At 57.9% G+C, this 16554-nt stretch overlaps 1 protein-coding gene across 12 annotated transcripts in view; it reads left to right on the plus strand.

Moving 5' to 3' along the window:
• MYH9 (myosin heavy chain 9) overlaps positions 1-16554 on the plus strand; it is a 123043-nt gene that overhangs the window by 81293 nt on the left and 25196 nt on the right. For 11 of the 12 annotated variants that reach the window (XM_084955407.1, XM_084955415.1, XM_084955410.1 and 8 more), the window contains 12 exons: positions 1895-1922; positions 2650-2743; positions 6811-6903; positions 7285-7348; positions 7843-7941; positions 8342-8485; positions 9206-9301; positions 9985-10103; positions 11480-11632; positions 12700-12873; positions 13540-13713; positions 16004-16118. In XM_084955407.1, the coding sequence (XP_084811533.1) occupies positions 1895-1922; positions 2650-2743; positions 6811-6903; positions 7285-7348; positions 7843-7941; positions 8342-8485; positions 9206-9301; positions 9985-10103; positions 11480-11632; positions 12700-12873; positions 13540-13713; positions 16004-16118 (1353 nt within the window). Of the gene's footprint in view, positions 1-1894; positions 1923-2649; positions 2744-6810; positions 6904-7284; positions 7349-7842; positions 7942-8341; positions 8486-9205; positions 9302-9984; positions 10104-11479; positions 11633-12699; positions 12874-13539; positions 14878-15396; positions 16119-16554 lie in introns of all 12 variants that reach the window. The other variant, XM_084955418.1, reaches the window with a different exon arrangement.

Here is a 16554-nt window from a genome sequence, read left to right on the forward strand (position 1 = left end):
GCGCTGGAGGCTCCCCTCGCTGAGGCAGGTGGCCTTGCTGCGCAGCGCCTGCTGGTACCAAACAGCGAAATCCATCTCCTGTGGCTGTAACACACAGGAAGCCCCGAGTCACCCTCCCGAGGCCGCGTCCTGCAGGGCCTGGCTGGGCAGTCAAGCCAGTGAGGGGGGTCCTTCCAGGTAGCCGACCGCAGTTTCTACTGAGCACCGATGCTCCTAACAACTGCTAGAACCCTGTGACTTCTCAACCAGTTCTCCCGCTGCCCCGGCCACCGCCACCCATCACAGCCACCCCACGATGGGGAAGAGTGACTAGCAGCCCCCTGCGGCGTTCACGGTCTTTACAGGGTACCAGGCTGGGTCCGTTTCATGTTCTGTCTTTCAAACTAATCCCGCCGGCCAGTTAGTAGCATGTTTACTTTATGAATAAGGAAACCGAGACTTGGAAATCTAATAGCTCACTGCAGCCAGATATTAGGAAGTCGTCTGGTCCTGGATTCAGGTTGATTTGACCTCAGGGAGGCAGGGGTTGTTCCATGTGATGGGATGAGAAGGGAAAGGATGAGTTTGTATTGTCAGCGGTTGTTTGAAATCACACACTGAGTCTCGAGCCAGGTCAGCCCGAATATCTTAAAGCATTTTGGTCGAACGTAGCTCTCAGAGCTGGGCATCCCTCTTCCTCCTGCACCCCAAGGGGAGGGCACTGTTCCCATCCTTATTGGCTGCGGGGTTTACAGAACTGGGAGTGTTGCCGAACGTTCCTGACCCCAAGGCCTGGAGACCCCGGTTGCCCTAGAAATTGGTCAGAGCTGGTTCTGCTGTACTTTGGTTCTTTCCAAGCTGCCTCCAGACTGACTTCACTGAGTGTTTTCCCCGTGCCGGACACCGCCCTGGTGCTGTCACACATGTGCTGTCCACTTAGATTGTCATCCTGCATCACAGGAGGAGGCTGGGGCTCCGGGAAGGCCATGCCTTCCCCCAGGGCTGTCCCACTGCACAGCCAGCCTCGACCCACCGCTCAGCCAGTGTCATACCTGGATCGGGAGAGTGTGTAAAACACCAGCCACAGGGAGTTTTTGTTGTGGCTCAACAGGCTAAGGACCCGATGTTGTCTTTGTGAGGATGCAGGTTCGATCCCTGGCCTCGCTCAGTAGGTTAAAGGATCCAGCATTGCTGCAAGTTGCAGCATAGGTCACAGATGCGGCTCAGATCCAGTGTTGCCTCAGCTGTGGCATAAGCTGGTGGCTGCAGCTCTGATTTGACTCCTGGCCTGGGAACTTCATATGCTGCAGGTGTGGGCTATAAAAAGAAAAAAAGCAAAAATAAATAAAACACCAACCATAGGCCTTGTTTCTGACAGCCTCGACCCCCACTTAGAAACACAGAGGGCAGAGTTCCCTGGTGGCCTACTGGTTAAGGATGTGGGCTTGTCACAGCCATGGCTCAGGTTCAGTTCCCGGCCCAAGAATTTTTGTATGCTGTGGGCACAGCCAAAAAAAAAAAAAACAAAACACACCCAGAGGGCAGGCCCCACCTTAGCACTCAGTAGACTTTCAGGGGAGCTTTCCAGAGATTAGTTTTCTCGGAGGTGGAGACAGCACTATTTCTGTGTCATGGGGTGGGGTGGGCAGCAGGGCGGGTGCTTGTTAAGCTCCTGGAGGAGGGAGCAGCTGCCCAGTGTCACTGCCACCTAGGAATGCCCCTCCTCCCAGTGAGGCATAGGGTCAGCATGTGTCGGTGACACGGAGGGTCCCCCGCCCCCGCAAGGCCAGTATCTGAGGCTTTTCCGCTCCTGGGCAGTGGGCAGGGCAATGGGCAGCGCTCCAGAAGCCGGGGGCGGGGAGGCGTTCAGGTCTGCTGGAGGTTAACCCGATCGATGTCTTCCTTTGCTTTTCAGACCGAGAGGACCAGTCCATTTTGTGCACGTAAGTCTCTCTGTCCGGATGGTGGGGCGTGTGTCGCCCTGACCTGTTGTTAATCTTAAGGCCTCCCCCCAAAACCTCGATGAGGTCCATTCTCAATTCAAGCCCCTGCCCCTTCCCCAAGGGACAGGCCTGTGCTTGCTGTCCAGTGTCCCGCAGCGCCGATGAGCTTTATTTCAGGGGCGTGGGTTTAATGTCCTTTCCTCAAAGAGGGCGGTGGGGTTTATAGCAGAGGAACAGCAAGGGTCTCCCCCCCAAGGGCACGCTTGGGAGCTGATTGGCCCCAGAACGCATCCCTTCTGGCTCCGAACCCCAGCTTTCTTTACCTGGGCTTCATCTCCGTCCTCTGAACCTAACAAGGAATAGCACAGACCATTCCTTCAAGTGAAGTTTCAGAGGAACACGTATAAGCGCCTTTGACCCCTGAGTCAACAGCTGCCTCGAACTGATTCCTGAGACATGTGGAAGCAAAGCTGCCGAGTGACCAGGGCAGCCAGTGGACAGAAGTTAACTTTCATCGGGCCTCCCCAGGGCCATGGGAAATGGCCTGAGCGAGGATTCCAGAGCTTAGCGTTGGTTCTCCCGCCCCCTTTCCTGCCACTGGATGTCAGGTCCCTCGTTGGCACCCAACAGGGTGGTAGACCGCAGAGCTTGCGGTGGGGCGGGGTGGGGGGCAGGCTCCCCGGATGGGCCTCCACTCCTCTGAGCGCGTCCTGGGCTCTCTTGGCAGGGGTGAGTCTGGAGCCGGCAAGACCGAGAACACCAAGAAAGTCATTCAGTACCTGGCTCACGTGGCCTCTTCACACAAGAGCAAGAAGGACCAGGTGAGTGCAGGCCTTCCTCCCCCGGAAGCACCTGCGCTTCCCCAGGAAGAGCACGTGATGGTTCATGGTTTGGCTTAAAGGAGAGTGTTTTGGGGAGCGAAGCAGAGGCCGGGCCCCCTTCCCTTGGCCGTCCTTGACCTCCTAACTGTCTGAGCTGCTCTGGAAACCAGAGACCGCCCGAGGCCTGCAGCTCATGCTGTGTGGCCTCCAGCTCTGAGGTCGGAAGAGAGGTTCCCACACCTGGTTCTCCAGTTGCTGGAGACTTGAAGGACCCCGGGCAGGCCTGCAGGGAACCCCTGCCTGTGTTCCCCGCTGTCGAAATGCCTCTGGGTGGACGGCCCCCAGCGAAGAGAGAAAGGGCAGCTGGAAAGTCGTCTCACTTCCCTTTTTCTCCCCTCTCCCTCTTTGGTGGATTGTGGTCGAACCCAGAAGTGCCCTCGCTAGGTGAGCTGCACGTTTACTGCACGTTCTGCACCAGGAATGCCTGTTCTGCCCATCGTGTGCCCTGGAATTACAAGTTTTTTTTTTCCCTAAGCAGCTTTTCACTCCACACCGTTGTCACTCTCTGCGGCTAGACCTCTTCTCGTAGGCTCGGCTCACTGACTGTCCTGGGAGGAGGGGCTGGGGTGTGACACGTGGTGACCTTGCGTGCACTCTTGAGATGACAGCTCCTGCAGAATGGGGGACAGGCCTCGCCACCTCGCTCTTCTCCAAGGCTCCGGCCAGGCCCAGGGTGCCCCTGAGCACGATGGCAGTGAGGCCCCGTGCGGAACCCTGACCGAGGAGCAGTGGAGGGGGCGTCTGTGCCCTCCCAGACCCCCCCCACGCCCAGTGTTCCGGACGGAACGGAGCTGGCCGCCGCTGCCGTGCCCAGGAGCAGTGCCCAGAGTGGGGGTGGATCCATCTTTTACGCATGCCCGTGTGGTGCTCTCTGTCTGTCTCTCAAGCACACACTCTTACACTTCCCTGTGACATCTAAGTGCCAGTGGTGTCCCCTCCCGCCGGCAGGGGGAGCTGTACCATCTGGGTGGCCCCCCCTTGCCGGGGCACCCTGCGCAGCTTGTGTAAGTAAGTAGTGGTGTGTGTCTCTCTGCATGCGGATCTGGGGTGTGTCCTGCAGAATGTCCTAATGAGCGCGGGCTTCTGGAATTGGACCAAAAGTAACTTTTCATGTGCCAGACTTCTCAAGACATTCCGAATCTTTTTCCAAGGGGCGTCAGGAGTTATATTTAGAAATGAATAGTTTTCTTTTGCTCACCCCCTCCCCTGTTTTCCATTCTTTTTAGGGGACCTATTTTTAAAACAGGGCTCTGAGGCGAGGAGTTCTCTAACTGTGGTTTTTCCAAATCTGAACTTGCAGTAAGATCCATTTCCCAACGATGTACTGTGTGTTTGGGGTGTGCCTGGATCTCTGGAGGGTGACCTCGGAGTCCCTGCCCTGCGGGACAGGAGATGGGCCCACAGTTACAGAGCAGAGCATAGACCCACGTGCCTCACATCTGGGGCTGATCCAGCTGCAGAGGGCAAGGCAGGCCCCTGCATTTGGGCGGGATGGCAGGTGGGGGCTGTGACAGTGGAGGCAAATTTGTCACGGCCTCTTTCTTGGGGTGCTGTGTGTGATGGGCACCCTGTCCCCAGCTCCAAGTTCAACTAGAGTGATTGAATAGGTTGCCTCTGGCTTCCCATGACCGCTGAGGCCCCCAGTTGTAAAGGCTGTTGACTGGTATGCTTGATTTCCCGGCCTGAAGCTGTGCAGTTATTTCCCACACACAGCTGGGTCCCGAGGCACTCTTGAACTTGGTTGTGGGCCTTGTGTTCTGGGCCCATCTCAACCTACTCTGGGGGACCTCCCACCCCGCAGTGACCCAGAGGCTCATCCCAAAACCGTCCACCAGGACATCTCAAACGTCACTTTGTGGGCAGGGCCAGGCTTTGGCCAGACTGTGGGCTGGCAGAGCAGAGCTTGGGGAAGGGGCTTTGCAGGTGGACTTCCGGTGTCTGAACAGTGACCTTTGACGGCTCTTCCTCTTCCTCCCTCTGTTTTTTATGTACTAGTCGGAGCCCCCTGCCAGAAACACCACCCAGTGAAGCCCTTCAGAAACCACTTGGGTGATTCCAAACCTCACGAGCATACACTGCCCACAGTATCGCATCATTTCCTAGGATGCGGATTTCACTGAAAAATAAAGGTCTCTTCTGAGCCCACTTAGGAATCAATGACGAGACACCCCTAGGTTAGCCATCACCATTGTCTGCACGCAGGGAGCTTAGCTCAGGAATTCGAGGTGGTTACTCCTGGGTTGGCCCAGTGGCCCCATGTTCCGTGGCAACAGCCTGTGTCCCCAACAGAGACCTACGGTTTGCCTCCAAGCTGGAGCAGGCGGCCGGCTCCGGCATCTGTCTGCGGGGACGGGAGTGGCTCGGCCAGCCTGGCAGCCTGGCCTGTGCTTTGAGAGGGCGTTCTAGTGGGTGGGGGAGCAGCACTCGTCCAAATCTGGCTCCGTGGGCTGCCTCGGCTCCTTCCAGGCGGTGGGGGCCCAGTGCCCTGCAGCTGCTGGTGCCAAGCATTCGTGTAGAGCCTGCTGTGTGAATTTGACCCCTGGTCCCTGACCCTCTTCCCCTTAGTCTGTGTGGTCTGAAAACATGACTCCCCAGCTTTGGAAGGAGCTCTGGCTGGGGGTGGCTGCGGAGGAGGAGAGCCAGTGGTGGGGGCTCCTTTCCGTCTCTGGTTGGCTTGGCTGGACCCCGAAGCCTCCTCTGCATCTGCAGCCACGTCTCGCCTGCGGCAGGTGTGTCTGGGAGGCTGTACAGTCTGGGAGGCTGTAGTTCACGGCCCTCTTGGGAGCCCCTGCTCCTCCTCGTTTCTCCTTTCATCACAAACAGGCAGCGTTTATTCCCGCAAAGTCCTGGCTTGACTCCAGCCTTGCTGATAAATATAAAACCCCGCCTGGCCCTTGCGATGTTCTCTGTCCCCTAGAGGGCGTCCAGGTGTTAAGAAGAAGAGCCGTGGTTTCCTCAGCCAGTGTTAGTTATTACCTGGGCTGGGGGTGGTGGTGATGGGGGGACGGTGGCTGCTTCTGAAGGCTGCTCACCTGACACTCACTGTAGAGTCCCGGGGGGAGGGGGTGCGGAGACAGAGACAGGAGGGTGTGAGGTTGGGGGCTTGAATTCCATTACCTACTTTGCTAGTCGGTGGCTGGACGGCCTCAGGCAAATCACCGTGCCACCCCCACCCCCGTCCCCCCAACCTCAGTGTTCTGTTCTGTGAAATGAGGCTACTTCGTTCCCCGCCCTGAGGATCACGAGGGTCCAGGGATGAGAAGGCACAAACAGGTGTGCGTTTCGTCACCCCCCAAGTATCACGAGACCGCAGGTGGGGTTTGTGGCTGATATCCATGAGCAGGTCAGCAGCTGGAGCGGGCCTTGCTGGTCCCGTGCTCAGACGTTCCACCTGCTGGGAGCAGGGTTGGCGGGGGTTGGGGGGGCTTTGGTGGCAGGACAGGGAACCAGCAGGGAAAATGCAGGGTTCATGAGGACACAGATGAGAGGAGCTGGTATCTTTGGTGGATCCGGTTCCCTCTCTCCTTGTACTGTGAAAAGGAAAAAAGATTTTTGCAGGCTCTCGGGAGGGGGTTAGAGGCAAAGGGGGCAGAGGGAGGCTGGTGACTGTGGGGACAGAGACTCTTAAGAGAAGGATCGGTGCCTCTGGGTCTCTTCTTGGTTCATGTGCTGCTTCCCAACACATCCTCCGGGCTGCACCTGGGCCGTGGTGCTGCAGGTCCCCAGGGCTGGGTGAGCTGCCACGTTCCCTTCTAGGGCCGCTGGGCCGTCAGTCCAGGGAAGCAGGTCCAAACCAGTCAGGTTTCCAGACACCTGGCAAGAAGGTCCCTCTGGAGACGTGCGGGGACCAGGCCAAGGCTGGCGTGGCCGGAGCCCATCTGGAAGCCCTCCGTCCCCGGCGCGTCGGGCGCGTGGACACAGCGCTGCCGCCTGCCGTCCATCCGTCGGAGCAGCCTGGCCGCCCCCGCCGCTGCCCGGCCCTGACCGCCCCTCGGGTTCCTTTCCAGGGCGAGCTGGAGCGGCAGCTGCTGCAGGCCAACCCCATCCTGGAGGCCTTCGGCAACGCCAAGACCGTGAAGAACGACAACTCCTCACGCTTCGTGAGTGCGGGCGCTCGCGTCCCAGACTTGGGGAAGGGTCAGACGTGGTGCTTCCCGGGCCAGTCTGTGCAGTGGGTTGGGTCAGCTCAGGTGGCAAAGCCAGCTAGGCGGCGGGGGGAGTCCCTTCCGTTCCCCTGACTGTCCTGCTGTAACCAGAAGCCAGTTAGAACCCAGGGCCAGGGCACTTGCAGAGAACCGCTTCCCTGTTATCTGTGGTGGAACTCAGGCAACGCCGGAGCGGGTCGGGGCTCCAGGCTTGGCGGGTGTGACTCTCCTGGGTCCTGAGTCCCCATGTGATTGGGGCGCTGCGGGGCCCTGGCTGAGGACACAGGCACAGTCTCTTAGTTTTCTGCCTCTGATCTCTCTTCCATCGTTCCTTAGGGCAAGTTCATCCGCATCAACTTTGATGTCAACGGCTACATCGTTGGAGCCAACATTGAGACCTGTATCCTTGCGGTTCCTTGTGATGAGTGTTCGGGGTCTGGGGGAGTGACCTTGAGGGAGAAGAGGCTGTTTCCTGATTCCAGCAGTTTCCCCTTCCCTGGCCTGTTAGGACCCCTCATCTCTGGTACCCAGAAGAGATCCAGGACAAGGTCCTTGAGAACTCAGCTCGGGGCTCAGGTGTTTCTTCACGGGCGGGAGAAAGTCCAGCCCTGAATGGGCTGGGAGTCGTGAAGGTCGCCCAGGAGCCCCCAGAGGGTGGGGTTGGGCTGGAGGCTCCTTTGTTTCTCCCCGCTGTTAGCCTGTGCCGGCGAGGTGTTGGGAGCACCGTTTGCAGAGAAGGGGGGCCCTTTAAACAGACAAGACTCACACGTGTGAGGGCCACCGTTTGCAGAGACCACACCTCGGGAAGGATGGAGCCCAGGTAGTTCGCCTTGGTTTTGTTTGTCCATCTTCTGCCTCCCCTCCCACGTGCACGAGTCCTTAATGCTCGCCCAGATCTCCTGGAGAAATCCCGTGCCATCCGCCAGGCCAAGGAGGAGCGGACCTTCCATATCTTCTACTACCTGCTGTCTGGGGCTGGGGAGCACCTCAAGAGTGAGTCGCCGGCTCGCGACCTGACCTGGGGGCTCCCCCCGCAGTGGGGCCACACACCGCAGTAGGGAAATGAAGTCTTGGCCTTGGGTCTGGCAGGAGCAGGCGTGACTTCTGTTCCTGGGCCGGCTGAGGGCTTGGCCTCTGTTTCCGACCAGCCCCGGGCAGGAGGTGGGGTGGGGGGTGGGGCCAGGGTGGGCCCCTGTGCTCTCTGGGGCCACGTGTGAGCCCCTCTCCACACTTACTCCGGGACGTGTGTGTGGCTGCTCTGCACTTGCTGGACTGTTTCTGGGCTCCGGGGCCCTTTCCGCTCTCCCACACCTTTGAGGTCACCGTGTGGACTGGAGCCTCTGGTTCCATCACCTCCTGGCCTTCACGAACCCTCGCCCTCTGCCCCCGACAGCTGATCTCCTGCTGGAGCCGTACAACAAATACCGCTTCCTGTCCAACGGGCATGTCACCATCCCCGGGCAGCAGGACAAGGACATGTTCCAGGAGACCATGGAGGCCATGCGGATCATGGGCATCCCCGAGGAGGAGCAGATGGGTACGGCCCGCCCTGCCCGGGGGGGAGGCAGGGAGGCTGGACGTCGCCCCCTCAGGGCCTGGCGGGCCCTTCCTTAGTGAGAGAAAGGCCTTGAGCGTGTGGGGCTAGTCCCTCAGATTGAAGGTTCAGGGTGGTTTGTTCCCAGTCGTGTCGCCAGGGGACACAAGGGAACCAAGGTCAGGTTCCTGGCTGCCCAGGGTCTGGGGCCACCACTCGTGTCCCTGCTGTTCGCTGAAGGTGGAATGTTCCTGCTTTGTCCGGGCAAGTGTGGAAGGGGCTGGGCTGGGGTCTCTGTGCTGGTGAAGCCCAGAGTCAGTAGCAGTGTGGGGCTTGCCTGTGTCTTTTCTCTAGAGGGAGGGGGGCAGGGTCTTGAGGCTTTGTTTTACGAAGATTCTCTAGCACTATGGTCAGAGCCACTGTTGCTCCCCATAGACACCACGCAAATGGACAGGCCCGGCTGTGTTCCAATAAAACTTTATTTATAAAGGCAGACAGTGGGCCCCTGGGTAGAGGCACACCCTTGGTCCAGATTTGGAAATGCTGGGAGGGTTAGCAGAGCTCGTATCGAAAGGCTGTCCACGCTGAGGCTGGCGGGAGGCCCTAGAGACGTGGTTCGGGCCAAGGCCTGGTGCCCTGGTGCTTGTCCTGCCTGTGGGCCCCCCTTGAGGGCTTACTCCACCCCACGCCTGGGTCTGAACTGCCTTTGATTTTGCCCCGAAGGCTTGCTGCGGGTCATCTCGGGGGTCCTCCAGCTGGGCAACATCGTCTTCAAGAAGGAGCGTAACACCGACCAGGCGTCCATGCCCGACAACACGGGTAAGCCCGGGCCCCTCACCTGAGAGACGGGGGCAGGTGCCTGGGTTTGGACCGGCTCGGGAGGAGTCTGAGAGAAATTCCAGATACTCCTCTCTTTTTTCCCCCCCGGTATGTGTGTTTGTGGCTGCCCGTCACTCTGTATGTTTTGTAAACACGCGTGAGCTCACGGAGTGAGCATCAGCATGAGTTAGAAAACCCATGCCCACAAGGGCCAGCGTTTCCTCCATGTGTTCTGAGGCCAGACATGTTATCCCAGTTGTTACTGCTGTCACTCGTCCTGCTCATGAACTCGCTAGGACATGAAACACTGTTGTCACCGCCCCTCGGCCACTGCTCTTCCCTTCGGTCTCTCAGGGGCTTTCAGAAAATGTCATGGGCACGCGGATTGTCCTGTTCGGTCCCCCATCTGGGGCGGGGTGCTCCTGGCAATGCTGCCTGTGGGCAGGACCCCTTTTCTGGCCAAGGTGTGCAGAGGTACCGATGCGAGGCCCCCAGTTAAGATGCTGGCCTGGCTGAGGGGAGAGCCGCCTGTTCTGTGTCCCGCGGAGGAAGGACCTGTTCGGTTGTCTTGGAAACGCTCACTCAGTTACCGGAGCTTTCCCAGGTGGAGCTGAGGGACTCGTTCTCTTGGGTTTAATTAAAACCTTTCATTCCTCCTCTCCATACTCTCTGAAAAATATCAGCGGCCCAAAAAGTGTCCCACCTCTTGGGCATCAACGTGACCGATTTCACCAGAGGCATCCTTACCCCGCGCATCAAGGTGGGACGGGATTACGTGCAGAAGGCGCAGACGAAGGAGCAGGTAAGCCCTCTGGCCGAGGCTGCCTCCTCGGTGAGGACCACTGCAGCGGCCAGGCTGGGGCCTGTGCTGGGCCATCGCTGTGCTTGCCACTGTCCCCCTCCCCATTCAGTCCCCACGGCACCTCGGTGAGCAGAGTGCCGTTACCCCCACTGAGAGCACGAGGAAGCTGGCACAAGCCCAGGGTCCAGGATCACGGCCAAGGCCCCCGCCGAGGAAGGGCCATCCCTGGGGGCGGCCTCTAGGCTGCCTTGAGCCTCTTGCCTCCAGGTGATGTGGAGGCCGATTGGTCAGCAAGGATGCGGGGGGAAGCGACGCGAGCACACGCTGTTCCTGAAGCACGGCCCTTCCTGCGGCCAGGGCGGTGGCACCTGCCATCCTTGGGGCCCAGGCCAAGCAGCGGTCTGTCCCCCACCTGCTGTCCTGCCGCCCATGGGGAGAAGCAGCAGGGGTCTGTGCCACACACACGTGCCCACTGCCCAGGACCTGAGCCCCTCCCAGCAGGGCCTGCACTGGTGGTTTCTGGTTTCTCTCATGGCCCTGGCACTGGGCTCTTTTAAACTGCTGCTCCCAGCTCCCAAAATTATGAAGTTCCGTTGATCCGTCTGTCCTTTTGCCGTCCACTGTGCCTCACACCAGCGGCCGACGGCTGATGTTATGCAGAGTCCTCCCTCCAAAGCCAAGAGCGGTGTTTTCAAAGGACGCCGGGCACGGTTAAGGCCTGCTGTTCATTTCCCTGATGAATGCAGAGGCTTTAGTCTTTCTTTATAAAAACACGACACTCACACACTTAAGATTCAGAAGATACAGACGAGTCTAGAGAAGGAAAAACATTGCTTCGGTCCTACCCGGCGCCTTTACGGGGCGGCTCTTTCTTTCCTGCAAGGGCCTTTTCTTTCTTCCTTTCCTTCTTTTTTGAACTTAGAGTTGGCACTGTGGCTGTATTATGGAACTTCTCAAGTAATATTCTGCAAAACAAAGCAGAGTAGTGAAGGGAGCCCATGCACCTGTCACTCAGGTGGCTTCAGGAGCCACACATCTTGGCCAGTCTTGGCTTGTGGTTAACCCGATCTGCCTGCACAAGCAGATTTGCAGCAGCTCTCAGACAGGTTGTTGTTTCTACTGTAGAAACTTCACTTCGTGCCCTTTATTTTAAAAAGGCCTCTAAGTTCACTCTGCCTGTATGGTTGGACATTTGAGGTTGCCACACGTTCCTTATCAGTGACAATGCAGTGAACAAATTTGTATGTGGAGCTTTGTTCCATCTTGAGGGCTATTTATCTGGGGCTGGGCCCCATAGGTGACATTTGTGGAGCCAGGGCATGAGGGCTTAAAGGCTCCGTGTGTCTGATCCCCGCCCTCCTGGGTGTCCCCCCCAGGCTGACTTTGCCATCGAGGCCTTGGCCAAGGCCACCTACGAGCGCATGTTCCGCTGGCTGGTCCTGCGCATCAACAAGGCTCTGGACAAGACCAAGCGGCAGGGCGCCTCGTTCATCGGCATCCTGGACATCGCCGGCTTCGAGATCTTCGATGTGAGCGCCTCCCTCGGGCCCCTCGCGCCCCCTCGGCCCCCGGGCCGCTTCTCCTTGGGCTGGGGTCCTCTCCTGCGGCCCCACAGCCCCCCAGGCCGGCCCCTCCTTCCCGTGTGGACACAGGAGACCTTGGTTGGGCGTATTTTCAGCTTAAACAAGATGCCCTTTCCCAGCCAGAAGTGCTGGCGAGACTGGCACCTTCTGGACGGCGCTCCAGGAGGCCTCAGGGCAGGGGCTCTCTGTTGATTTACTCTCTTTTTAGTCTCAAATATTTATCGGGTGTTGGGACAAGACATTGTCCCTGCCCCCAAAGACTTCGAGGTCAGGTAGGAAAACTGATGACTACAGAAGGGGAGAGGTTCTCAACTTGGGGTCCATGGTCAGTTTCAGAGGAACCATGAACTTGGGTGGGGGAACGAACCTCTTTCTTTGCTGGGAACCTCCCTGAAATGCAGGCAGTTTTGTCGGCTGTGGGCTGAGCAGAGTATGCGAACCACAGCTGCAGTAGCAGTGCCTGTGATCTGCCTCCAGAAGAAATCAGACATTTTCACATCCCAGGAGTTGTTGCCGAGGTGTTGTCATGCCCATTTATGTTCATCTCTACTTAAAAGTTCTCGAGTTATTAAACCCACGGCTTGTGCTTGTTAATGTAGAAGCACCATGGGAGTTCCCTGGTGGCTCAGTGGGTTAAGGACCTGTTGTCACAGCTGTGGCATGGGTTCCACCCCTGGCCAGGGAACTTCCATGTCCCTCAGGCATGGCCAAAAAAAAAAAGAGGGGGGGGCACCATGTATTCATGTCACAATATGATAATTACGTCTCAACTTCTCTCTTTTGGAATCTATGCATTTTAAAACGTCCTTCTGATGCAAAGGGCGTTCCCAGACTGCTGGAGAGGGAGAGGTGTGGGCCCAGAAGTGCAGCCCCTGCGCATAAGTGTGATAATGGGAGGCCCAAGCTTGGAGGGGCCTGGGGAGGTTCTTCACAAACACCCGTCCCCTGCCTCCCCTGGGCTTCGCGGGCCTCGCCGCAGGACAGGCGTCTCTGACCGGGTTTCCCTCTTGCAGCTGAACTCCTTCGAGCAGCTCTGCATCAACTACACCAACGAGAAGCTGCAGCAGCTCTTCAACCACACGATGTTCATCCTGGAGCAGGAGGAGTACCAGCGCGAGGGCATCGAGTGGAACTTCATCGACTTCGGCCTCGACCTGCAGCCCTGCATCGACCTCATCGAGAAGCCAGTAAGGCCAGACCCGCCAGGCCTCGGCCTGCCTCTCGCTGCCCCTCTGGGGATGGAACTCTCCATAAGCCTAACACCAAATGATTTCCTTTTGCAATGAGGAGGACTTCTCTTTTTTAAATCAGTTGTGGTTTCCAACCAACCAGAACCCACATGGCTCCCAGGCTTGTCAGCCAGTCCCCACAATGCCTGTGTCTGCTCTCTGGTCCTGAAACTCAGTGCACGGAAGGGCCCTGGGCTCTGGGGCGCTTTCTCTTCCTCAGGAGGCTGGTCCTGAGTGTCACCCCTCTCCCCAGAGTGGTGCAGACCTGGGGTATGTGGGGCGGGGTTCGAGAGGGTCTGCAGGACCTGGCACCTGCTGAGGGCAGCCTCTGGGTCGTGGGTCAGGGGTCTACACGGCCCCTCAGGCCCACCAGGTGATCCCCAGCGCACTAACTGGAGATCCCTGGGATGGATCATTGGGCGAAGGTGTGTCGGCCATAGCCTAGAGCCCCAAAGGTTTCCTTTTAAACCGGAATGCCATGAAAACTGAGTGCTTTCAGTGATGCTCCTTATTTATTTCCCCTGTGGGGGAAGCACCGCCCACCTTCTAGAAGGATGCTGGGAGTTGGCGGAAGTGGGCGGTTCCCTTGTCGAGCCCCCTGCTGGGACGCTGTGCTTCCTCCAGGCAGGCCCCCCTGGCATCCTGGCGCTGCTGGACGAGGAGTGCTGGTTCCCCAAAGCCACGGACAAGAGCTTCGTGGAGAAGGTGATGCAGGAGCAGGGCACCCACCCCAAGTTCCAGAAGCCCAAGCAGCTGAAGGACAAAGCTGATTTCTGCATCATCCACTATGCCGGCAAGGTGAGGAGCAAACAAGGGAAGTGCCGGCCCGGCCCGACCTTCGTGGGAGATTCTGAGTCCTGCGCCCTGAGGTGGGGGAGGGGCACAGTATTCTAGTCCCATAACTCATCTGATAAGGGGTCTGGTGGCAGGGTGGCCACAGTCCACATTCACAACTCCTGGGCACTGTCCCATGTGAGTGAGGCTTTGAAGCTGCAGTACCCTGTACGTGCTCAGGCTGGTAGCATGTTGTGTATTATCATTAGGTGCATTTTCTGTGTGCAGAAGTAAGATGTGTGCTAAAGGCATGGGCTCTGGCGTTGGAATTAGAGCTCTGCCCTGTGTGACTTCGGCCCGGCTACTTCACCTCTCTGAAGCTTGGTTGCCGCCTCAGGAAAACGGGGGTGACCACCGCTGTACTGGGGTCATAGCGGGGCAGGCAGTGCTCTGGGGCGGGGCGTCTCAGCCCCCACTGCCCACAACAGGGGTGGCTCAGTGCTTGCTTTGTAGGCTGCTTAGCCGCATCTCTGGCTTCTCCCACCAGAGGTAAGTAGCGCCCTCCCTACTGGGGACACCCAGAAACGTCTCTGGATGTGATAGGTGTGGGGGCACAGTCCCCAGGGTGAGAGCCACAGTCTTGGACGATGGCTTTGTCATTGCCAAGGCCACCGGCCAGTAAATGGCAGAACTGCCATCACCCAGCGGGCACGCACCCTCTAGCTGGCTTCCTCCTGGGGCCAAACCTCACTGGACAGGAGTGTCCTGGTCTGCAGCGTCCGGGCTCAGACTGAGCTGGTTTTTCTCAGCACGCTGAGTTGCTTGCAGAGTCTCTAGCAGCTGGTTACACTGGGATGTGTGACCAGCTCGGCTGGGCCCAGTCTCCCGTGCTGGTCGTGATGAAGGGTGAGGAGACTGGCGCTTTCCCAGCGCTGCTCCCAGGCCACCTGTGCTCCTGGGCCCAGAGCTGCTCAGTCTCCCCTGCTTAACTTTGCTGGCTCCTGTGGCTTCGTAAGCCACTCTTTACATGAGATAATAAAACCTGGGAGGTCCCGTTGTGGCATGGCAGAACAAATCTGACTAGGATCCATGAGGTGGTGGGTTTAATCCCTGGCCTTGCTCAGTGGGTTAAGGATATAGTGTTGCCATGAGCTGTGGTGTAGGTCGCAGATGTGGCTTGGATCCCACGTGGCTGTGGCTGTGGCTGTGGTGTAGGCTGGCGGCCACAGCTCCGATTAGATCCCTAGCCTGGGAACCTCCACGTGCCACGAGTGTGACCCTAAAACGCAAAAAAAAAAAACCAAAAAAACAAAAACACCTGCTTCTCCAGTTCCTTAAGGTGGTACCACCTGAGCTGCCAATTCCACTTCCACCTTTGTTAGAAATGCCAGAAGGCATTTGATGCAGTGCCGTCTGTGATGCCCGATACTGGGCAAGCCCATAGGAGGGTTGAATGGTGACACTGGCTGTGTGCTTCCTCACCGGGGCTGTGCTCCTGTCATTAAAATGACAGGGACGCCGGCTATGCCCAGGGGGACAGATGGCCAAGACACCCAGCTCAGATGTTTTTTTATATTTTATATATTTAAAACATCGTATTATGCATGTCAATAAGAACATTGGCTTTTTAGGGCCGCACCTGCATCATATGGAAGTTCCCAGGCTAGGGGGTCAAATTGGAGCTGCAGCTGCTGGCCTACACCACAGCCACAGCCACGCCAGATCGGAGCTGCATCTGCAATGTACACCACAGCTCTCAGCAATGCCAGATCCTTACGTCACTGAGTGAGGCCAGGGATTGAACCTGCATCCTCATGGATACTTGTTGGGCTCCTAACCGGGTGAGCCACAATGGGAACTCCCTTTCATCAGAAACGTTTTCCTAAAGAACGTATTTCAAAAAAGATAACGATAGTACATGCTCGGAGAAAACCTGGATATCCTGAAAATACAAGAAACGCAAAAATACTTGTCCTGTTCCTCAAAGGAAATAATCATAACATTTCATTAATATCTTTCTGGGATTTTTCCCTTATGTTCCTATTACCTTAAAAAAATTTAAAAACAAACGTTTTATGGCGTAGGTGCAACTGTGTGCTGGGCATTTGTGTGGTCTTGCCCTGTCACGTGACTCCACAGAGACACACTCTGGCAGCGTCCACTCTTGTCACTTACTTGTTTCCTGGGGATAGAACCGCCAGATGGAGGGGTTCGTGGTTTTTCGTGTCTCCACACGTGGGGTCAGCTCGTCCTCCAGGAGGCTGTGCACCCCGGTGCCCCCGAGCAGCCTGTGACCCGGGGTCCCATCTGGCAGGTGGATTACAAAGCGGATGAGTGGCTGATGAAGAACATGGACCCGCTAAACGACAACATCGCCACGCTGCTGCACCAGTCCTCTGACAAGTTCGTCTCGGAGCTGTGGAAGGATGGTACGCCCGCGGCCCTCACCCACTTCCCCAGGCCCGCCGCCGGGCCTCGTCCCTCCCCGGCAGCGGGCAGAGCCCAGGACAAGGGCGCGCGCGTCTCCACCAGATGCGGGCTGGCGGGCTTGTGTCCACTTAGCTCCCAGGAGCGTGGACTCCTCCAGCCCTAAGGGTCAGCCTGTCCTGAGCCCCGAGCATCCTTGAATGTGCTGTGCAGCCACTTGCTCTCAGGCAGAGACTTCTCAGGGCTCCACGGTCACAGACAAGCCCGGCGCTTCCCCTTGCGGGCGTCGCTCGGTGGCCTTAGACCAGCCACCCAGGTTCCCTTCCGGGTCCTCCCCGCAGCCCCTCCTCTCCTCGGAAGCTGTTCTTTTCGTTGGTTCTGCCGGTTTCTCCTTGCCTCTGCCTGGGTTTTGCTTTAACCTCTCTGTTGCAGAGATGC

This window comes from Sus scrofa, chromosome 5, assembly GCF_054392235.1.
Source record: "Sus scrofa isolate SSC_HxYL_T2T_F1_AM1 chromosome 5, Sscrofa_HxYL_maternal_Yorkshire_Landrace_v2.0, whole genome shotgun sequence".
Taxonomy (NCBI): domain Eukaryota; kingdom Metazoa; phylum Chordata; class Mammalia; order Artiodactyla; family Suidae; genus Sus; species Sus scrofa.